We start from the raw sequence: 24834 nt of genomic DNA on the forward strand, positions 1-24834 counted from the left end.
GAAGAGGAGCAGGGTAGTGTATAAAAAGGCTTCTGTCAGCTACTAAGTTAAAGGTTGGAGGTTCTAAGCCCTCAGTGGGTTTGGTGATCTAGCCCTGGTGATCTGCTTCTATAAAGATGGTAGCCAAGAAAACCCCATGAAGCAGTTCTACTTCATAACACATAGGATTGTCATGAGTCATGAGCCAACTAGACAGCAATGAACAATGTCAACAACACCACAAAGAAGAGGCCCACTCATGGAAGTGCAGAACTGTCCTGTCCTTAGGGTGTTTTCTGCTTACAGAACTGAAAGGAAAATAGCTGGCATTAAGGCAATGTGGAAAGGACCATCGATCCTGGTTAGGGGTCTAGGCAAAGCCAGCTCCCCACCTGAGGTGCTAATGATGAGAAGATACTGCATTGTGGACAGAAAGTTTAGGAAGCAGGAAACCACTATGAATTTTATAAAGAAAGAAAAGACAGACAAGAGTTCTGATTCACATAAAAAAACCCATGAATTATTTTAGCTAATATATTAAAATCCTTGAAAGCGATTCAAAATAATAAGAGTCCAGATATCTTCATAGCCCTGCAAAGTTTTTCCAGCAGCTTCAGAAATCAACATTACAAATCAGAGATTAGTTGCAAAGTTAAAGAGAATCACCTGTGTTTCTACCTTTATTAAATCATGAGTAATAAAGAAGGATTTATCCCACATGCTATTAAATTAAAACAACTTGGACCTTTTCAAATTCTCAAGTCCTGTACCAACCAACTATGAAAGTAAACTCTCCAGCCTCTTTGAATGGAATCACTTCTAGAATCTCCAAGGCCAATACACTGGATAATAATCTTTTTCTAAACCAAGCCCTTCCCGTCTCATCTAGACCACTCACAATCTGCTAGGGTAAATCTGTCCAGGTTCAGACAGGTTGCCAAGACACATGCAGGGTATTTCCCTCTGTATTTGTACAGATGGTATATTTTCCATAGGTATGTGTGTCCTGTTGACACTCGTCTCGTCAACATCTGACAGAACAATGGGAGTAGGAGTGAGAAAAGTAGGGCACAGGGGAGGCAAGAGGGTTGTACATTTGGAAAACACTACATTCTAGAAGAGGAGCATCTTCAACTTCTTCCATACTCCATTTTCTTGGATCCCTACACATGTTTAGACTTAAAATAAGATTTTGTGGGGGAAAGGAAGACACACTGCTTAGGGGATATTGGGGTCTGTGAAGGTGATGGAAACATTGAGGAATAGTTATTGGTGATGATTGAAAAGCATGATGAACACACTTAATGTCACTGAACTGTACTTATGATGATTGTTGAAATGGCAATGCTTTAGTTATAGATCTGTCCTAATAAAAGAACTGAAAAATATGATTGTGAATGCTGGGGACAGATGTGATTTGAGTGTCTTGAGTGTACATGCCCACTCGGATGTTCTAAACTCCGGACTTAAGACTGGCTATATTCCTACTGCTTGGAAGAAGACTTCCCAACTTGAGCAGCTAAGTGGAGAAAGCTGGGCATGGGCAAACATCTCTCAATAAGCAGAATTTTAACACCCAAAGATGCATACTTAATTGCAAACAGAGGCATACATGTTATGTTGAATTACATATATATATATATATTTTCATAATTAGAAATGAAATTACTTCATTCATTTCCACCCCTTTTCAACTACCACCAATGTAACATTTAGATCTTTACTTCTCAACATACAGGGTCTCTGTGAATCAGAACTGACTTGACAGCACTGAACAATGATAGATTCCCCACATCCCATCTGTCCCGTACTCGACTCCCAGACACCAGTACCAGACTAATCTTCTAAGCCACATGTCCATCATTACACAATTGGAGATACTTGAGTGACACACCTTTGCCTAGAGCTGTTGTGTCCAAAATGGCAAATCAGCTGTGAGTATTAGCACCTGATTTTAATCTGAACTGAGATGTACTGTAAGTGTGAAATGTACATCAGGTACTGAAGATCAAGTACCTTCAGTAGGTTGAATTATGTCCTCCAAAAAGGTAATTTCAAATTCTAAACTCCAGAATATGTGGATGTGATCTTATTGGAAAATAGTGTCTTTGCAGATATAATAAAGTTTAAATGAGGCTATACTGAACTGTTGTTGTTGTTAGCTCCCATAGACACAACAGAACAAAACACTGCCCAGTCCTGCACCTTCCTCACAATGATTATTATTATATAATAAAATTATTACATTGCTGCTCCCACTGTGTTAATCCATCTCGATGAAGGTTTTCCTCTTTTTCACTGACGCTCCATTTTACTGAGAATGATGTTCTTCTCCAGGGACTGGTCCATCCTGATGCCATGTCTGAAGTATGAGAGATGAAATCTCACCATGCTGACTTCTTAGGAGCATTCTGGCAGTTATGTCTTTCAACGCAGATTTATTATTTCTTCTGGCAGTCCATGGTAGTTTTAATATTCTTCTTCTACACCATAACTTAAGGAGCTCTGGTAGCATAGTGGTTACGAATCGGGCTGCGAACCTTAAGGTCAGCGGTTTGAAACTACCAGCCGCTCCGCGGGAGAAAGATGAGGCTTTCTACTCCAGTAAAGATTTACACCCTCGGAAACCCTGTACAGGGTCGCTATGGGTCGAAACCGATTCAAAGGCACTTAACAACAACAACAACAACACCATAACTCAAATGCATTGATTCTGCTATGGTCTTCTTTATTCATTGTCCAACTTTCGCATACATTTGAGGCTAATTGAAAATATCATGGCTTGGGCCAGGCACAACATAATCCTCAAACTGAAATCTTTGCTCTTGAACACTTTAAAGAGGTCTTGTGCAGTAGATTTGCCTAATGCAATATATTGTTTCATTTATTGTCTACGGCTTCCTTGAGTGTTGATGGTGGATTCAAGCAAAATGAAATCTTTGACAAGGTCAGTCTTTTCTCCATTTATCATGATGCTATTCATTGGTCTAATGGTTAGTATTTTAGTATTCTGTACACTGAGCTCCAATCCATACGGAAGGTGGTGATCTTTGATCTTCATCAGTAAGTATTTTAAGTCTTCTTCACTTCCAGTAAGCAAGGTTACTTGCTTATATATATATCATCTGTATATAGCAGGTTGTTAATGAATCTTCCTCTAATCCTAATGTCACCCTTTTCCTCATATAATCCAGCTTCTTGGATTATTTGCTCAGCATACAGATTAAATAAGTATGGTGAAAGAATACAACCCTAGCACACACCTTTCCTAATTTTAAAGCATTCAGTATTCCATTGTTCTAGTCAAACAATTGCCTTTTGATCTATATACCAGTTCCTCATGTGCACATTTAAGTGTTCTGGAATACTCATTCTTTGTTATCCATAGTTTGTCATGACCCACACAGTCAAAAGCTTTTGCAAAATATTTCATTAATATATTCAATTGATTACTTATTAAAATGTTAATATTTGGATATACCATATGTTTTTTAAATGAAATAAATATAATATACTATTAAAATTAATTTCACCTAGTTATTTTTGTTTGCAATGTAGCTAGTTGAAAATTAAAATTTTTCTCATGTTACTTGTATTTGTATTGGATAGCAGTGACCTAGAGAATTAAAGTCTCAATGACTCACCCTAGGATTCTAGTCTTCCACAAACTAACCTAACCTCCCACTGCTATCCAGTTGATTTTGAACGCATAGTAACCTGATGCCTTTGAGTTGTGGTGTTGGCGGAGAATACTGAAAGTGCCGTGGACTGCCAAAAGAACCAATAGATCTGTTTTGGAAGAAGTACAACCAGAGTGCTCCTTGGAGGCCAAGATGGCTAAGCTTCATCTCTCCTACTTTGGACACATTGTCTGGAGACAACAGTCGCTGGAGAAGGATGTCATGTTGGGTAAGGTGGAGGGTCAGAGAAAAAGAGGAAGACCCCCAACGAGATGGATCAGTCAGGTGGCATCATTGATGGCGTCAAGTGTGGCAGCGGTAGTGAGGTTGGCCCAGGATCGGACATTGTTTTGTTCTGCTGTGCATGGGGTCGCTATGAGTCGGTTCTGACTCGATGGCACCTGACAACAACAACAACTGATATAGGATTTTGGAGACTATAAATCTTTCCTGGAACAGAAAGCCTCATCTTTCTTCCACAGAGCTGCTGGTGGGTTTAAATTGCTGATCTTGCTTAGTTCCCAGTGTCACCCACCTTACCAGACTCAGTCTTGACTATGCCTTCTCTTATAGTCTACACTTCATGTTCACTGGGATGCTCTCTACCTTCCAGATAAGACCTGTGATTAGTTCATGCCTGGAATGCTCTCCACCCCTTCACATTTCTGCCTAATGAACATTTACTCAGCCCCCAGAGTCCACCTTAAATGACCAGATACAATTGCTTCATGTTATGAACTTCCACTGTGGTTTTTACTTCTCTTGTCAGAAGTACCTGTCTTTGTAATGGCTGCATTAATTTTAGATCATATGCTCCTCATAAGCAAAGACTGCCTTCATCATCTTGGCATTCTTTGTGGTTTTTAATACCTAATAATTGACTTGCTTTGCACCTGTTGCCTACTGCCATGGAGTCAATTCTGACTCACAGTGGCCCTATATAGGCTTTCTAGGATTATAAATCTTTATGGGAACAGACAGCCTCCTATTTTTCCCATAAAAAGTAGCTGGTGAGTTTGAACCACCAACCTTGAAGTTAGCAGCCCAGTGCCTAACCCACAGTGCCACCAGTATACCTGATGGGGCCAATGAAATATTTGTGACACCAAATTGTTACTTAAAGGACCCTGTAATGGTTAGGATTCTGTGCCAATTAGACTAGGCCACAATTTCCAGAGGTTTAGCAGTTGGGGTGTGCTTATACCAATGGTGATGAAACCTTATACAGGTGTAGTTAACTCTATGATGAGCAGCTGTGAACAGCCAATCAGTTAAAGGGATGCCTCCTTGGGGGGTGTGATTTGCTTCCAATATAATGAACACACAGCAGAGCCTCTGATTCTCTTTCCACTGGGGACCTGAAACTCTACAGTTGGAAGATAATGAGCTTCTCTTTATATATATATATATAGAGAGAGAGAGAGAGAGAGAGAGAGAGAGAGAGAGAGAGAGAGAGAGAGAGAGAGAGAGAGAGAGAGAGAGAGAGAAAGAGAGAGAGAGAGAACCTGGCCTAAGACAGACCCAAATTGACTTTCTTTCTTTTTAAACTGATTTCTTGTTACAATCTCATTGAACTGTCAGAGACAGTGAAAGCATGCCCTAGCAGGAACAAACCCACTGCTTCTATAAGACCTGCCAAGCAGGTAGACCAGCAGGGCCATGATTCCATGTTCCATGTTCACTACTAGAAAGAGATGGGTTAGTAAGAGTGAGAATCTAGTGTCTAAAGAATTTAAACATCAAGAAAGGATACCCTTCTTTCTGTTCAATGCAAATAAAACATAAAGTCTGTTTGCCTAAATATAAAAGCCATGACATTGTCCTGACTGATAGCAAAGTCTATGCTTACAGAAGCATTTATATGTCTGTTGTTGTTAAGTGCCATAGAGTCAATTCCGACCCATAGCGACCCTGTATAGAGTTTCCGTGGAGTAGCTGGTGAGCTTGAACCGCCGACCTTGCAGTTCAGCTTTGCAGTCTGACTCATTAACCCACAGTACCACACCAGGACTCCCAGAAAATGAATCTGGTAAAGGCTGATCAAAACCAACTAAATCCAGAACATTGGCAGTTATTGAACTTTAGATATTGGTAGATGTTTCCGTTTTAACCTTAACATGTGAGGGAGAGCAGTGCCATTTTGCTTCTTATTGGGGCCAGTGATTATAAAAAGATTTTTATGTATAAAAAGAAAAAGAAAAACCAAACACAATACTAAAAGAACAACTTGAAAGTTCTGTAAAACTCCAGGCAACTACGTTAGTGAGCCCCTGGTAACAGCAGGCAGGCAGGCCCTCACTTGCATGGTGATGCTACACAAGGCTGAAGACATCACAAAGTGAAGAGCCACACCCAGACCTTGGCAGAGGATGGTAATTATGGAAGAGATTTTAATCAGTCTTTATTTACATCCAAATGTCAGTGGCTTGAATCTCCCATCTATTCAATTTATCAGGAGTCACCTGATGACCCTTCCTTTTTGCACACAGCAGTGATGGCCAGCACACTTCCACCAGCTCTGCAGTTCACCACAGTTCAATCACCAAGTTCAATAACAATGTTAAGTAATCTCCCCTGCTCCCTCATCCCATGGATCAAGATATGGAGTATTGATGAAGCACTGTTGTCACTCAAATGCCAGTGAAGGGATTAGCAAGGCAGAGGGCTAAGGAGCTGCTGTATGGTCATGTTGTTAAGTGCTGTCAGTTGGTTCCAACTCATAGCGACCCTGTATAGGGTTTTTGAGGTGTGGCTGGTGGGTTAGAATCACCAACATTGAGGTTTAAATAACCTTGTGGTCCAGTGCTTATCCTACAGTGCCACACTAGGACCCCAAGGCTCCAGACTACAGTCATAGCACAAACCAAAGCACCAAACCAATAGCCAATGAGTTGACTCATCAGAACACACAGGCATAAATTTGACTACTTGACAAGAATTGAAATATGTCTGTTTGAACTGGTTGCACAATTTCTCCTCTAGTCTTGATTTATGTGTCTTCGCTTGGCTTCATGACTTTCTGAGGCCTGACTCTGCCCTTCCCCGCCTACTACTCTCTTACCAAGACATTGAACTCCATCTCCTCGGTAGCCTTCAAGGCATCTGCAGACAAAGCCACCTTCAGTATTGATGCACTGGGATGAGGCTGCGGGGCAAATGGTGGTGTCCTTCTCACATTCATCTATATCTGCAGGTGAAATTAGAAGCTAGTGAAATATATAGGCAATCCTGGTAGAAACAGAAATAATCAATAGGCAATCCTGGTAGAAACAGGAACCACCACCAAAACAAACTAAACCCACTACCCTCAATTAGATTCTGATTCGTAGTGGCCCTATAAACAGAAAAGTGCATTGCCTAGAGTTTCCCAGGCTACACATTTTTAGGGAAGCAGACTGCCATCTCTCTCTCCCATGCAGGGGCTGGTAGGTTCAAACCAGCAATCTTTAGGTTATTACCACAATGCTTAACTCACTGTACCAACAGATGTCCTAAATGGGAATAGAAGGAAGGAACAAGCACAATCTTATACTCAACCATTCAGGCATTTGTGCTTATTATTGGAAAATGGAATACAAACCCTGAATCTTGGATTTGGAATCAATTATTATTTTTTACTCAAGGCTGATTAGCTAAGTATATGTAAATAAATTACTCTGTGACAGACTTTCAGACCATAAGGACTATGATTTTTTCCCTCAGTAATCACTAATATAATTTTGAGAGTATCAATGCAAAATAAAAACCTATCCATCATAACCTATTTATCTGACTAAAACTTAAGTGTCTGGGGTCTGGGGAGGAGGAGGGTTGTTTTTTTATTGGAATCAGTAAATTTATAAATTTCACTTGAACTCAAATTTGTGTTTCTGAAGCTATTTATAAACTTTCCCCTGAATGTCAAAAGCATATACAGTAGAATTTTAAGTTAAGCTCAGTGTAAGCCAATAGTATATGTCATTCACAAACTTCTTAGCTAGCATCAAATAACATATTCAGACTTGCTGATTACATCAATCCTTCTAAATATTTGATATTTCAGAATGCTACTGACTCACTATTTTTCAGATATTATCTAGGCTTGGCCTTTGCTATTACCAGAACAAAGCTTTCCATCACCAGCAAATCCTTCCAAACATTGACATGTGGCGTTGTCTCCTTCTGAAACACACCAAGCGTTTGTGCCACATTTCATGGGAGCACAGTCGTCTTCATCTGCAAACAGTGAGAGTCCCATCAGATTATTTATAGACCTCACAGGAGAAAATGGACTTCAATGGACTTCTGCAGAACATTCCAGCAATCTCTTTCCCAAGTTCTGCCCACATTAGCCTCCAAATAGAAACATTGTATTGATGTGTAGGACTCAACAGTGGACTCTAAGATACCAACGATCACATAGAGACGGCACAGCACATTCTGCTATATACAAAGTCACCATAATGCAAAGCTGACTCAATGGCAATTCACAAGAAGAAGCTATATTTAAAGAATGCATAAGGCATGTTTTCACACCATTTACACTCTCAACAAACATACTCTCAAAATAGTCTTAAAGAACTATTTGGTGTTCAAGGAGCTCTGTGTGTTCTTATAAGTTTTTTGGGGTTTTTTTGGAAAAATTTGCAAGTTTGAACTATAAAATTGCTAGGCATATATAGGACATAAATTTCAAAAGGTTTTATTATTTGAACATTTCCAATTATTAATTACATACAGAGGGGTCATTATATTATTTTTCTAGGAGATTCTTTTAAACCTTTGTATTGTGAATTGGGTGAAGGTTTACTGAGCAGATCAGCTTTCCAGTCAATAATTCATATACAATTTGTTTCATCTTATTGATCGCAATCCATACAATGTAGCATCACTTATCCCATTTCCTCTCTGTGCTTCCTATTTACATTCCTCCTTCTTTACAAACTGTTTGGAACTTTGTCCTTAAGTACATGCCACCCATTCTATCTCAAAGGCGTACACACCTCACTCGTGCTTTTGTTCCCCTTATAGACCTGTCTATGGACTCCTGGTATGGAACTATAGGATCAGCTCTGGACTGTGAACGATAAGGTGGGCAGGTCTCACCCACCAGCTGTTCCTCAGAAACCCTATCAGGGCTGCTATCAGTCGGAAGTGACTTGACAGCACTTATCAACTGCAAAATTATTTGACTTAAAATTGAGCCAAGGGGATGAGATCATGCCAGACCAAAAGAGAGACTGTTGTTATGTGCCGTTGAGTCAGTTCCGACTCATAGCGACCCTGTACAGGGTTTCTGAGGCTGTAATTCTTTACAGGAGCAGAACAGCAGTCGTAGTTTCGAACTGCTGACCTGAGGTTAGCAGCCCGATTCGTAACCACTACGCTACCAGAGCTCCTTAGAAGAGTAACTAAAGGCCATTATATTAGGGGTCCCAGCTATCTTTATCTGACCAGGAAACATGATCTTTTTTCATGATTTTGAACTTCATTTCACATTTTTCTCTCATTTTATCTAAGACCTTCTAATATCATTCCTTGTCAGAGCAGTTGATAGTGGTAGCTTGACACCATCTAGTTCTTCTGGTCTCAGGGCAATGGAAATTGATGGTTGGGTGGTCCATTAGTACATTGGACCATTGTTTCTATGCATCTTTGATTTTCTTCACTCTTCTCCACAAAAGAAGAGCTAAATTGTTGCACCTTAGATGGCCACTCACCATTTTTTTAAGACCTCAGTTGCTACTCACCAAAGTAGGATGTAGAACAATGTCTTTGTAGACTTTGTTACATCAATTGACCTTGACCTCCTCCAAGACTATGACCCTGAGTCCCTAGACCCAGTGATTTGTTCCCTTGAGGTGCTTGGTTATTTCCAGGATCAATATATTCTTACTTAGTACACAAAATCACAAAGACCAATATATAGCAAGTCAATTTGTGTAGCAACATGGCAAAAAGATTCAATCATAAAAACTTTTACTGTCAATTTACTAAAATCATGCTTTATAGATAATAAAATATATATGTCGTGGTGCACGTTTATTATCAAGATTTATACAGTGACTTACAAACCTAAAGCACTTTTACAAAGTCATGAACCAGACAAACTAAATAAACTAAATGCAGTAAATAGGTCATTTATTTCAGACTCCAATTGAAACACAAAATGCCCAGGGGACAGAGTTACATGTTGAGTCATAAACACAGGCAAGGTTCTTTTTTGTGTGAATTAAAAAAAATTTTTTTGCTATTAACTACTTATTTCACTAGAAATAAATTGTTACAGTAAAAATAAAAATAACAAAAGAACCAACTTGCTATGTTTATGATTCAACATGTTACTCTGTCCCCTAGGGCATTTGCATGTCAATGGAGTATGAAATGAAATGATCCATTTACTGCATTTAGTTTGTATGGTTCATGACTTTGTAAAAGTGCCTTAGGGTTTGCAAGTCACTGCATAAATCTTGATAATAAACTTGCATTGTGACATGCATATTTGATCATCTATGAAACATGATTTTAGTAAGTTGAGAGTAAAAGTTTTTTATGATTGAATCTTTTTGCCATGGTGTTCCATAACATGCTCCACAACAAATTACAGATAATGTGAATAATGGGAATTGCAGAACACTTAATTATGCTCATGAGTAACTTGTATATATATCAATAAACAGTCATTCCAACTGAACAAGAGGGTACTGTGTGGTTTAAAATCAGGAAAAGTCTGCATCAGGGTTACATGCTTGCACCACACTTATTCAATCTGCATGCTGAGCAGAGAATTTGAGAAGCTTGGGCTCTATGAAGGAGACCATAGTATTAGGATCGGAGGAAGTCTCATTAACAACCTTGGATGCAGATGATGCAGACTTGCTTGCTGAAAGTGAAAAGGACTTGAAACACTTGCTGATGAATATCAAGGACTACAGCCTTCATTGTGGATTATACATTAACATAAAGAAAACAAAAATCCTCACAAGTGGACCAGTAAGTAACATCATGGTAAATGGAAAACACATTGAAGTGGTTAAGGATTTAATTTTATTTGGATCCACAATCAATGTCCATAGAAGCAGCAGTCAAGAAGTCAAATGATGTACTGCATTGGGGAAATCTAATGCAAAAGACCTTTTTTAAAGCGTTATAAAGCAAAGACATCACCTTGAGGACTAAGCTACGCCTCACCCAAACCATAGTATTTCTATTGACTTCATATGCATGTAAAAGTTGGAAAATGAACAAGGAAGACCAAAGAAAAATTGATGCCTTTGAGTTATGAGCTTGCTGAAGAATATTGAATATCCCATGGACTGTTAGAAGAACAAACAAATCTATGTTGGAAAAAGTTCAGCCAGAATGCCCTTTAGAAGTACAACATCATCTCATGTATTTATATTCACGGACATGTTATCAGGAGGGACCAGTCCCTGGAGAAGGGTATCATGCTGGGTAGAGTTAGTTAAACAGAGGAAGGCCCTCAGTGAGATGGATTGACACTGTGCCTGCAATGATGAGCTCGAACATAGCAAGGATTGTGAGGATAGCACAGGACTAGATGTGTTTTGTTTTGTTGCATGCAGAGTCATTATGAATCAGAAGTGACTAGATGTGTTTTGTTTTGTTGCATGTAGAGTCACTATGAATCAGAAGTGACTTGAAGGCACCTAACAGCAACAAATTCATTCTATAATCATGCCCACTATTTTTTGCAGTTAGGGGTCTCTGTTAGGATGCTAAATTAGCATCTGTAAGTTTGCTCATCTAAATGTGTTGTTGTTGAGTGCTGTTAAGTCGGTTCCAACACATAGCAATCCTGTAGAGGGTTTCCAAGGACTGGCTGATGAGTTTGAGCTGTAAACCTTGTGGTTCAAACCAACTTTTTGGTTCATCTAAATATGGTGGTGGTGGTGTGCCATGGAGTCAGTTCCAACTCATAGCGACCCTGCATAGGGTTTCCGAGGCTATAAATATTTACCAGAGCAGAAAGCCTCATCTTTCTCCCATGGAACAGCTGGTAGTTTCAAACTGCTGACCTTGAGGTTAGCAGCCTGACTTGTAACCACTTACACTACCAGAGCTCTTCATCGAACAGGTGAAAGAAACCCTGCAGGCTCACCCATAAATTAAAGAAAGTTAAATGATCTGAGCAGGATTCCATTGCCATGTTAATGCAGACATCCGGTAAGTGCATTTCATTTGCTTAGCTGCTTGGGCAAGATTTCTTTTGTGGGAGCATGCTTTTCATGCTTGCTTGATCAGCTCCTGTTGCTTACAGCTCTCAAAGATGGAGATGTTCTGACTGATTCAGTTATCCATTAGATTTGGCATTCATATGGGAGACTAGCTCCCAAATCACAAGCCTGCTCAGAATGTATGGTGGATAGTATCAAATAACCTGAGACATTTTAAATCGCTTGTTTCATATTTAGACTATGATTCAGGATTTATTCAGTAACTTGCAAACCCCAAGACAACTTTGCTTAAGGAAAAGCAATGGTGATAACATATATAATTGTATGAAGGACTATCTATGCCAAAGTTCTTTCTGTCACAACAAACTTGCTCTTGCCTAAAATAAGGATACAAGTTTGCCCAACTTACTTACATGACTTTCTTAAGGACTTGGTCATTTCATCATTCTCCCTATCTGTCATTTATTTTGGTCTGTAATTTCCCCAAAGGATTACTTTTCAAAATATGCTCTTTGAATTTCTATGGTCCCTAATGACTTTGAAAACATGCTGTTTTATTCCAACATATTGTCTCCACATTAGACTGCAACCTTGGGGATGGGAACTGTATTGTTGTTAAATGCCAGTTGGAACTGTACGCATATCTAACTCATTTCAGAACCCCTAGCCCTCAGTCCCAAACCAAAACCAATTGTTACTGAGGCAATTCCAACTCAGAGCAATTCTATAGGATAGAGTAGAATTGCCCCATAGGATTTCCAAAGCTGAAATCTTTAGGGTGAGTGCTGATGTAGTGCTTGTAGGTTAACCACTGGACTGCTAAATGCAAAGTCCAAAGTTCAAAACCAGCATCCACTTCTCAGAAACCCTATTTAGGGTCACTATGAGTTGGAACTGACTCAACAACACTTAACACCAACAGCAATCTTTAGGGAGACAAACTGTCAAATCTTTCTGCCGCGGAGCAGCTACTGGGTTTGAGCTGCTGGCCTTTTGATTAACAATCAAGCACTTAACCATTGTGCCTAAATATATCATAGTCCTATGGGATAATGCCATCCATTAATTCTTATCTTGGCATGAATTAAGTATTTACTCACTATTTCAAATAAAATTGGTCAAGTTATTAACATTATATCTTAGTCCCAGTTTTCATAACTGCAAGATGACAGTTATGATAAGGACCCAATTAGGGGCTATACTTAAAAGACTTGGTGCACTCTAAAGTTCCATGTCAATGTTGAGAGTCTTTGGACTAAATATTCTCTTAAGAAATATAACTTGGAAACAGAGTAGTAAAAACACACACCTCTTCTTTTACACCTTATCAAACCTCACACTGATAAGTTCTTATTAAGTACAGTAAAAGGTCAACAGGGTCTCTAACATCAGTGAAATAGTCAACAAACCACAAACATTGAATGAGCCCTTCTTTAATGTATTCAACATCCCAATGTGGAATTTTCTAACTTTTTAAAGCCACAGATAAGTCATAAAATCATATTCAAAAAATTTCCCTCGGAAACCCTGTACAGTGTAGCTATGGGTCGGAACTGACTCGATGGCACTTAACAACAACAAGTAGAGTTGTACTGATTGAAGGACAATAACCTAAAGTAAAGGAGGGTTTGGGCTTGCAGGAGCCCTAGGATTAAGGTAAGCTCTGTTTGAAAATAAATCATTAGCTTCATGAGTGAATTATTTTTGTTGTTAAGTGCCGTCGAGTCAGCTCTGACCCATAGCGACCCTGTATAGGGTTTCCGAGGAGCAGCTGGTGAGCTTGAACCACCAACTTTGCAATTCAAATGGCTTTACAGTCTGGCACATTAACCCACGGCACCATACCAGTACTCCAGAGTGAATATAGAACATAAAAGTCTGAGGTTCTTCTTCCAAGTTGCTATGCAATGAACAAATTATATGGCATTTTGGTGTTTAAATGTGCAACATAGAAGAAAATAATTGTAGCATTTACTTTTTGTGGACTTCATGTTGCAGTTGAAACAATCTATATTTGTTTATTAATTACTATGTATTTCTCATGCCAGTGGAAAGACAACTCCAATGTCCCCTTCAGAAAATCTAAGTGTGGGTAGAGATACAATCAAATCTATTCTGTCCTATTCTTCGCCTCTGTTTCCAAGTTGTATTTCTTAAAAGAATATTTAGTCCAAAGACTCTCTACAAGTAAAGTTCATGCCCAGTCTGATAGAGCGTCATCTTTCTCAAGCACACCGGTTAGAACAGGAGGACTTCCCCAAGGCTTGGTGTCATTAGTCTTGTATAGCTTTGTTGTTGTTAAGTGCTGTGGAGTTGGTTCCAATTCATAGCGACCCTGTGTAGGGTTTACAAGGAGAGGCTGGTGAGTTCAAACTGACCTTGTGACCTTGTGCTTTATCCCACAGCACCACTCTAAGACTCTTTGTATAGATTTGGTCAACATTGTTAGGGAATTCAGAATTTCTAATTAGTAGGATGAAAACTGTTGGAAAACCAAAGCTGTGTGGTAGAACTCATTTTCATACCTGACACCAGGATTTCAGCCACTAGTTGGTGCTGAGACTGCAAGTCTTCTGCACTGCTTTCTTCAAGGCTTTGACTTGTGGATAAGGTACCCAGTGGTGCTACTTGATTGCTTAGATCTGCTTCACTGCCTGTTGAAGGTCAACAGATGCAATTAATTTATGTCTTTGGCTCTAGAGAAAGTAATATTTAATTTACATTTCTGGATATTGTTGTAAATCCAGACTCATTCTTATAGGAAGAGGATTCAGGGTAACAGGCTGAATCTTGGAAACTTAGCACATTCTTCCAGCTTCACCACTGCACTTGGTAGTTAGGAATAAGCCAAATGTAAAGAAAGATATGACTTTTTCAAGTATCAGCAAAACAAAAAATACATTAGGAGTAAAATGCCAAAAGTCCTTATAAACATGATTCATAAGCACATCCCACTATTACAAAGGACATATAGTGAGTGACTGCCCCAACCTGCCTTCCATATACATACTTGTTTTAAGGCTGATCCTGATACATATTTTAATCTGTATTTAAAACTGTGGAAGGGCATATGCCATCATCCCTCAAGAACAGAATAGAAATAGATTCTCCAAAGCAGCAGTTTTCTAAATGTGGAGGATCTCACTGCATGGAGTCCATGTTGTTGCTGTTATCATTGTTAAATGCCATTAAGTCAGTTTCAAACCCTATATAGGGTTTCCAAGGAGTGACTTGGAAACCCTCTGGTGCTTCAGTATAAATCAAGACAGTCACACCAAATTCTACCAATAATTATGTTGCTCATCACAACACAGACATTTAATTTTAAAAACAAAAACAAAGCATTGCCCCTTAAGAAGACCCACGAGAAAGTAGTAAAACTGATTAATATTCTGCCATCAAATATGCAGCTTTTTAATAGTTTGTGTAATAAAATACTTTCAGGACATACTTTAGCTGTGATACTTCTGTGAAGGAAAATCATTTGTGCAACGTTTGGGCTGAAAACTACCTTCTTTTATCATGGAACATAATTTTATTCCTAAAAGAACCACTGACTCACAGATTGTGTTATTAAGACCTGGGTGTTTGGCATTTTCTCAAAAATGAACCAATGATACCTGTCATTTTGGGGAAAGCAGTTGTCAAAAATAAAATTTGTGCTTTCAAATAAAAAGTAGAATTTTGGAAAAATTGGTTCCATTGCCATGAGCTTGAAGCTTTCTAACATTTAAAGGTTGTCCTGATGAGTTTGATGGTGATAATAAATTAATGTAATTTCTTATATATTAATGTGACATTTGGAAAATCTTTATAACTCTGTCAAGCAATATTGTCAAATGATCAAAGCAAGATGTCACAAAATTTGCATGCACACAAAATTTTCTCACAAAGTAGAAAATACACCAATGGGTTTTAATGTCACAGAAACCAAAAAATTTACTGATGTGTTAAAAGATTATTTTACTTTGCAACTAACATCTAAAGAAACTACCACTTGTTGAGTTCTGGCATCTATAAAAAGGACTCTGAAAAGGCTGTTAAATAGTCCTCTTCTTCCAACTACATATCATTGTAAGGTCAGATTTTCTTCATATATTTTAACCAAAACAACACATACTACAGGCTTAATGTAAAAGCAGATATGAGACTCCAGCTGTCTTACTAAGACCGCTATTAAAGATATAAATGTAAAACAATGCCATGCCACTACCTATTTCATGGAAAAATACAGTTATTTCAGATATTTTAATAAAATATATGATCTTAATAGATAGAAGGCTTAATAAACAGAATTAGTTGTTTTGTGTTGATTTCTTATGCTGTAAATATTCATAGATAAAAGTATGTAAACATAGGCTCTTTGGGGGTTTCAGGAATTTTTAAGAATGGAAAAGATTCCTGCAACCAAAAAGCTTGAGAATAATTACCCTAAGGCAACAATGAATAGAAAGTCCTGAAAATCTAATATATCTACTTCTGGCTTATAAGTAGGTCAATTTATTTATTTGCCATCATTCTGCCACCTAGCCATGCCTACCAGATAAGTATGAGTTTAAAAAAAAAAAAAAAAGATAAAATTTAAATTCTCTTTGATGTATTAAAAAAAATGAATTCAACAGCTGAGGACTCTAGATTCATGGGAAGAGAAGGAATGAGAGCTGGCAATCAGGAGGCAGACTTGCAGAATGTGCCTTTCGGTGGTATAAATTATTATATATGCCTGAGTGTTAAAAAAAGAGCTAAAATGAATAGTGAGAAATACTGTTAAATGATGGTACTTGGGGGGGCGGGCATATTATAATCATTGTAATGAAACAAAGTATGTGATTTGTTGAATGTAAAACTGATGCTCTGCCCTGTAAACTTTCACTCAATTCACAATAAAAACTTAAAAAAAAAAGGAATTACAGAATGTATAATTATTAAGACAATCATATTCAAGTGACTAGCTAGCCTCTCCATGACATGCAGTTGGAAGCAGGAGGACCTTTCTGATGCTTTTCATAGATATTCTTACTGGATGTTATACCAGAACACAGTAAGTGATGGTGGGGTTTGGGGGAGGTGTTATGTGCCGTGGAGTCAGTTCTGACTCATAGCGACCCTGTACAGGGTTTCTGAGGTTATAAATCTTTACTGGAGTTGAAGCCTCATCTTTCTCCCATGGAACAGCTAGCAGTTTCGAACTGCTGACCCTGCGGTTCACAGTAAGGGGTAGTTTCTTAAATTACCATCACCTTGTCTAATCATACTCTTTCTTAAAACCATATTTATTCTGTAAAAAGTGCATCACAAGCCTCCTCTGATTGCATTCTCACACTTGTTTAGTATTTTAAAGCTTTTTTTTTTTACTCAAAAAGGACTCAGTTTTTAATATTGAGACCAGTCGTATTGGGCAAAAGGATTGTATGTTAACCAAAACTACTTACCATTGAGTGAATTCCAACTCATGGCAACCCCGTGTGTGTGTCAGAGTAAAACTGTGCTTAGGGTTTCAATGGCTGATTTGGAAGTGAGTCACCAGACCTTTCTTCTGAAGCATATCTGAGAGAACTCCAACCTCCAACCTTTCCCTTAGCTGCTTAACCATTGCAACACCCAAGGAAACAGGATTGTTATTTCTGTCTTTAGAGATAATGTATCTCTTATTTTTAGGTGTGGGGTGGTAAGATGCTGGCACTGATTTCCAAGCCTGGACTGCTCCACTGTAAATATTTTTGGGGTTTGGGAGCTTGTACTTTAAGATTATTTGATCCACTAATTTTACAATTGCTAAATGTGTCAAGCTGGTTCCAACCCACAGTGACCCTGTGTAGGGTTTCCAAGGAGCAGCTGGCGAGTTTGAACTGCTGACCTTGAAGTTCAGTGCTTAGCCCACAGTGCCACACCAGGACTCCAATTTTAAAATCAGAGGAAGTCAATTGACTTAAATCTTCAGTAAGAAACCCAAAACACACCAGAAAAGAAAGAACGAAATAAAGCCCTTAGCATCCCTAAAAGCAGGGGAGCTTTTAAAAACATTAATTAAAACTCAGAAAAAGCATAGACATGGGTGTAGAACTCTGTTCCTAAGCCAAGGGAAGATCACTCAACTGTATAAATTTATCACACTACCTGCTGTTTCCTGAAGACCATTCAGTGTCAGACACATTTTCCCATCTGAGGCTTTTATAAAACCTTCACGACATGAACACTGAGCAATTCCAAACTTCTCTTCGCAAATATGTTCACAGCCTCCATTTTGGTGTAAACAGGGATCTGCTCCTAGTGGGAAAATAACAGCAAATTTGCAGATGTGCTAGGAGATGAAAAGGATGTTATTAATGCAAATAAATCACAGTCATACTGAAGGGATCTCATAACAAAAGCTGTTTCAGAAGGACTCCCATAAGGAGTCACTGACTTAACATGCTATTACCTTATGAGTATTTATTGAGTATAGCATTTTGTACAAGAAGCTCTTTAGGCAGATTTGGTTCTTATTACCCGACTCATAATCTAAACAAAGTGAAGAAGAACAATTCAGTCAGAAGAGCCGGTAGGACTCATAGACTTCCATTTGCTTACTCCTGGCTGCCACTCACTCATCTGTGCTCTCAGTGTGTGGGGAAAGAACCAAGTGTGGGTAGAAGATATCTAAACTGATTACCTTCGTGCCTTTAACCTCAGGGTCTTTGAAGATGTAACAGGTAAGTAAGCTGTTTAGGAGCTGTTTATGAAGAGTGAAGAAAAGATAAAATGGAGGCAATAACACTAACATTCACTAAGAAATGATACTATTTAATCTCTACCAGGTTAGCTTAAATGAAGCCCAAATTTCAGGAAATTTTAACATTGCCCTCTTGTTGTCAGGTGCCATCGAGTCAGAACCGACTCATAGCAACCCCATGCACAGCAGAACGAAACAATGTCCGATCCTGGGCCAACCTCACTACCGCCGCCACACTTGACGCCATCAATGATGTCACCTGGCTGATCCATCTCGTTGGGGGTCGTCCTCTTTTTCTCTGACTCTCCATCTTACCCAGCATGACATCCTTCTCTAGCGACTGTTCTCTCCGGACAATATGTCCAAAGTATGAGAGACGAAGCCTAGCCACATTGCCCTAGGTTAAACAAAATTGCAAACTCTCCCTCCTTCTGTATCAATAACCAATGAAAATAGTCACAGATACCAGTCAAAGAACGATTGTCACATGTGCAGCGTACCTGGTTTTGCCAATGGATGAACCACAACCAGTGATGATGGCTTTAGCATGCTGCCTCGGAGATGTACCCTGTTTCGGCCAGTCCTCTTGTTCACCCTTATTACAGATGGCACAGTCCAATCAGAGAACCACACATAATCCTCAAACACAGCTACTGAAAATGGGTGGCCTGAAAGCATTTAAAATCTGTTACATAAATCATGTTTTCCCAATGAACATTTATAAATGGACAGACTTGACTCATACTAACACAAAATCCCTGAGTTGATTATTTAAGATAGATGCTAAGCAATATATGTGGCACTGTAGGATCAACACTGGACTGTTGTTGTTGTGTGCCGCGCAGTCGGTTCCGACTCATAGTGACCCTGTACAGGGTTTCCGAGGCTGTAAATCCTTAAGGGAGCAGAAAGCCTCATCTTTCTCCCATGGAACAGCTGGTAATTTCGAACTGCTGACTTCGAGGTTCGCAGTCTGATTTGTAACCACTACGCTACTACTAACCACAAAGTCAGTGGTTCAAACCCACCAGCCACTCATCTGAAACCCTATACAAGGTAGTTATGATTTGGAACTGACTCAACAACAACAACAAGCAATATATGAGTCACTGACCTACACCTGCATCAAGTAGAACCCACACAATTAGGGATGCTCAACTTAGAATGGAAGTTTGATGGTAGAGGCCCTTCATTTGCAGAGTGGGAGGATGTGGTTTTATGAGCATAATAGTACAGGAATAGACCAGGGCTGGAATGGCCCTATGTTCAGTGACTGTGTCACTATATAGAGACAAAACTTGAGTAAGTCATTTTATTCCTCTCTGTTTTAGATTATTGCCAAGAGGTAATTGAATAACAGTCCCCTGAAATTCTCATTTCCACTGACACATCTCTCTGCATTGAACCTCCTGTCTCTTTCCCTCTGTCTCATCTCACATCAGTCTGCTGCCCTGTGCTCCTAATACCTCCTTCTGTCTTCTCTAGGGTCTTATTCCATCAATCACCCCTTTCTTTTGTATCGTCATCTTATTCTTCCCATTAGTTCTTTTTTTTCCATTTATTAATGCCTTCAAGGCTCTGAAATCTTAATTGACTCATTTCCTTGACCCCTGTTGTCATTAGGTGCTGTCCAGTTGGTTCCAACTCACAGTAACACAATGTATAAGAGAATGAAACATTGCCAACGCCATCTTCACAATTATTATTATGTTTTAGTTCATTGTGGCAACCAGTGTCAATCTATCTCCTTGAAAGTCTTTTTCCCTGACCCTCTACTTTACCAAGCATGATGTCCTTTCCCAGGGACTAGTCCCTCCTAATAACATATATGCAAAGTTCGTGACATGAAGTCTTGCCATTCTCATTTCTAAGGACCGTTCAGTACTTCTTCCAAGAAAGATTTATTCATTTTCCTTTAAGTCTATGGTATATTCACTATTCTCCACCAGCACCATAATTCAAATGCACCAGTTCTTCAGTCTTCCTTTTTCATTGTCCAGTGATGCCATTTCTCTTCAATTTATCAATTCCAGCATAGTAAACCATATGATTGTTTGATTCAAAATGGCTAATACCAATACATTTCACCTCACTATTGCCACTATCTGTTCCTTGGAAACTTTGTACAGGGTTACTAAGAGTCAGAACTGACTCACCGTCACACTAAACAATAATAATGCCTAGGACATTGATCTTTACGTATTCCATTTAGCTTTGGATGACTTCCAATTATCCTAAATTCATAATTCCACATTCTGATTACTTATGGATGTTTACAGTTGTTTCATTTTTGAGTCATGCCATATCAGCAAAGGAAGGCGCGAAAGTTTGAATCCATCCATGTCATTAAGGTTGACACTACTTCACAGAGGCAGCTCTTTTCCAGTCACATTTGACTGCCTTCCAACATGAGGGGTTCATTTTCTAGCACTTTCTCAGATGTTACCCAGTGATTCACTGACCAATTTTTAAAGAAGTAGATTACCAAGTCCTTCTTGCCAGTCTAGAAGCTCCACTAAGACCTGTTCACCATGGGTGACCCTGCTGGTGTAGCTTCCAGCATCACAGCTGCTCACAAGCCACTATGGTATGGTGAACAGAAATGTAAGTGGCAGCTTCTCTCGAGTTCTTCTTTTCTCTTCTTACGCAAGGTTTTTGAAAGTCACTTATTATCTGCTGTCTTCATTTTCATGACTCCAATTGACCACTGAATTGTCTCCTTCCTAACTCCCCAACTCAACCATACCCACCTCCTCATGCCACTGAAACTGCTCCAAACAAAGTGACTCAAGATCTACTATTGCCAAGTTAGATGGATGATTTTCAACCATTATCCAACAGGGCTCCCTCTGCCAATGCTGATCAATGTCCTTTATTGAAACCCAACTCACTGTTGATCTACTCTTCTATGTCCTCCCTTCAGAATGAGCTGTAGTTCTGTATCACTTTCTATTAGGTAATGGTTTTATGTGGAAACTGTAAATAAAGAGTGATTGGAAGAGGATATATTCTTGTGTATCACCACTACACATTGCGCTCAAATCAATTCTGAATCACAGCAGTCACATAGGTCAGAATAGAGTTGCCCCAAAGGGTTCCAAGGCTGTAGATCTTTATGAAAACAGATCTCCACATCTTTTCCCTACAGAGCAGCTGGTGGGTTTGACCTTTTCTTTTAGTAGCTGAGCATTTAACCACATGAACTCTTTATTCATGTATATGTATGGTTGAATGCAATAGATGCAACCACACATTCAGTTGAGAGTTATAATGGAGTGAGTCAGGTTGAATTAAAACAAAACAAAACATAACAACCCAGTTGCTTGGCTACTAAAATGGCTGTTTGAATCCACGTAGCTTAAAAGAAATGTCTGGTTTCCAAATGGTCACAGATATTGAATATCATATGTAGAACCCAGTTCTACTCTGAAACACACGGAATAGCCATGAGTCAAAATCGACTTGAGATCAATTGGTTTAAGGTCCTTGGGTAGTGCAAACATTTTAAAGGCACTGTAGGATAAGCACTGGACCACAGGTCATTTGAATTGCAACGTCATCAATTCAAACTCACCAGCAGCTCCTCAGAAATCTTATATATGGTTGCTATGAGTCGCATCCTACTAGACAGAATTTAACAACAACAGTAACCTAAAGGTTGGTATTTGGACCCACCCATCGGTACCACAGAAGAAAGACCTGGCACTCTCCTTCTGTGAACATTACAGTCAAGAAAACACTCTGGAGCAGTTCTATGGTGCACCACACGGGTCACAGTGAGTCATAATTGCCTATACATCAACGGGTTTTTGTTGGTTATTGTTGGTAAATGTCCACCCATCATTACTAACCAGATTCATTAAGGTTAACTTTACTAGACTCTAGTCCTTTGTTCCAATTTAAAGCCATGAATACAACAAGGGAATGTTTTATATAGCAAGAGCTTTTCAGTAGACAAATCAAAACCAGACATAATCTTCCTTATTTTTTGTTTACGTGAAGAGACATTATTCATCATATTTTTTAGTTAAGAATGAATAACATTCATCTTTACATTAAAAATCCTGAACTGGCAGTTGAGCAGTCCCCACTTGTATACCAGCAGATGGCACTGTAATGATGGGAATGGTTATTTAGATTTTTTTTTTTTTTTACATCAAATTGTCATAACAGCCTTCAATAGGAAGTTGCATTAGCCATAGATTACAGCAGCAATATAAATTATACACCAGATATCTGCCATGCTTTATATTTTAGAGTGTAATGGTTTTACACTGTGGCGGTTGTTGTGGGTAGGTGCGGATGAGTCCATTCCTTCTCATATCCTCATTATCAGCTTATTTTTACAACAGAACCAAACACTTCACAGTCCTGAACCATCCTCACAACTGTTGCTATATTTGAGCCCATCGTTGTAGCCACTGTTTCAATCCATTTAATAGAGGCTCCTCTTTATTTTTTGCTGAGACTATACTTTACTAAGGGAGTCCTGTGTGGCACTATAGGATAAGCACTGGACCACACAGTCAGTTTGAACCACAGAGTTGGTTCAAACCCACCAGCCACTCCTTGAAAACCCCATACAAGGTCAATACAAGTCAGAATCAAATGGACAGCACTTAACAACAATACTTTACTAAACATGATGTTCTGCTTTAGGGACTGGCCCTTCTTGGTTGTTGTTGTTGTTAAGCACCATCGAGTCAATTCTGAACCATAGCGACCCTGTATAGGGTTTCTGAAGAGCAGCTGGTGAGCTTGAACCACTGACCTTGCAGTTTGAAACGGCTTTGCAGTCTGGCGCATTAACCCACAGCGCCACACCAGGACTCCCAACCCCTCTTGGTAGCATGTCCAAAATTCTCTTTTAACATTACAATATTATATTGGGGTGAAATATTTTAATAAGGTACTTCATAGAAGCTATGTTTGTTTTTGCTCTCCATTGTATCTTTAATTTCTGTAATAACTCAATGAATACCTGTTAAATAGCATGAACTGGTAAATTCTAAGATTACACACATTTATCATTTATTGTGAAGTATATCTTTAATTTTAAAACATCTTGGAAATGCATAAATTTTATATTTGATCTATTTAGTCTGTCATACAAATCTAGAAATTCATTACCTCTAAAATCAAAAAGATTGAGCAAAATAAATATCTTATACAAGTACTTATTTGTTACTTTCTTCTTAAAAGTGATAGACATATTTTTTGTTTTGTTTTTAACATTCTTAACCAAATAGTTTCTAAATCTCCAAAGTATCTTCGATGTATTCCTGGGACTCATTTTCTCTATCTTATCTGTTACTGTTATTATAGAGTTCCAATTCATAATTAACCCTATATGACAGAGCAGTACTGCCCCCTAGGGATTCCTAAGCTGTAATATTTATAGGCAGAGGTGACAGCATGGAGAGACAACAGCTTCAGACTCTAGGCCCATGGACTGAGGCAGAGGCCAAGAGGCCACAAGGCTAACAGGCCAAAGGTAAGAGCAAGGCGTGCCTTTAGTATGGCAGACAAGAGGTGTTCCTGATTGGTGCATCCTGAGGTGATTTTGATCCTGAATTGCTCCTTGTTCACTTCCCTAATAAACCCCATATTAGTGAGAATTTTTGTGAGTTCTGTGTGGCCATTGCCATGAAGCAGAGAGTTCTGTGGGAGGGATGGTTGGTGTCAGAATAGGGTAAAGAAGGTTGTGAGGTAGAGGCATGTCTGACCTCCACTTCATGAGAAGCAGCCTTGGGTTGATTTTGAGTTTGATTCTCTTTCCCCCTCTGAAACCAGGGGAAGTTAGACATGGCTCCCACATAGTTTTTGCTGTTGTCGACGAAGATGGGATTCATTGCAATGGCTCCAGACTAATGGAAGCATGAGGTTTTGTAAGAGAAAGAACCAAGAAGCATGGGAGGTGAATTTTTTTTTTTTTTTTTTAATATGGTTAGTTTGGATTTGATTACTTGTAATGGCTAAACCCCTAGTGTGGCATTGTAGGATAAGCACTGGACTGCAAACCACAAGATCAGCAGTTCAAACCCAGCAGCTGTTCTGTGGAAACCCTATACAGGGCTGTTATGAGTCAGACCTGACTCGCTGGCACCTAACAACAACAATATTTATGGGAGCAAATCACCTGGTGCTTTCTCCCACGTAACTACTCGGTGAGTTCAAATTGTTGATCTTTCACTTAGCAGCTGACTGCTTAGCCATGTATCTACTCAGGATCCTTTCAATTTTTCATCAACAATCATTTTTAATACCCTGATTCTTTGTTGTTGTT

General features: G+C 39.0%; 1 protein-coding gene across 1 annotated transcript in view; it reads right to left on the reverse strand.

Moving 5' to 3' along the window:
- The window catches only part of EGF (epidermal growth factor), a gene marked incomplete at its 5' end in the record, with an annotated part of 163014 nt that overhangs the window by 29781 nt on the left and 108399 nt on the right, over positions 1-24834 (reverse strand). Inside the window, 5 exons of the mRNA XM_006869337.1 lie at positions 6721-6846; positions 7758-7874; positions 14362-14490; positions 17954-18103; positions 19049-19216. Of these exons, the coding sequence (XP_006869399.1) occupies positions 6721-6846; positions 7758-7874; positions 14362-14490; positions 17954-18103; positions 19049-19216 (690 nt within the window). The remainder of the gene's footprint in view (positions 1-6720; positions 6847-7757; positions 7875-14361; positions 14491-17953; positions 18104-19048; positions 19217-24834) is intronic.

This window comes from Chrysochloris asiatica, unplaced genomic scaffold, assembly GCF_000296735.1.
Source record: "Chrysochloris asiatica unplaced genomic scaffold, ChrAsi1.0 scaffold00129, whole genome shotgun sequence".
In the NCBI taxonomy this organism is placed as follows: Eukaryota; Metazoa; Chordata; class Mammalia; order Afrosoricida; family Chrysochloridae; genus Chrysochloris; species Chrysochloris asiatica.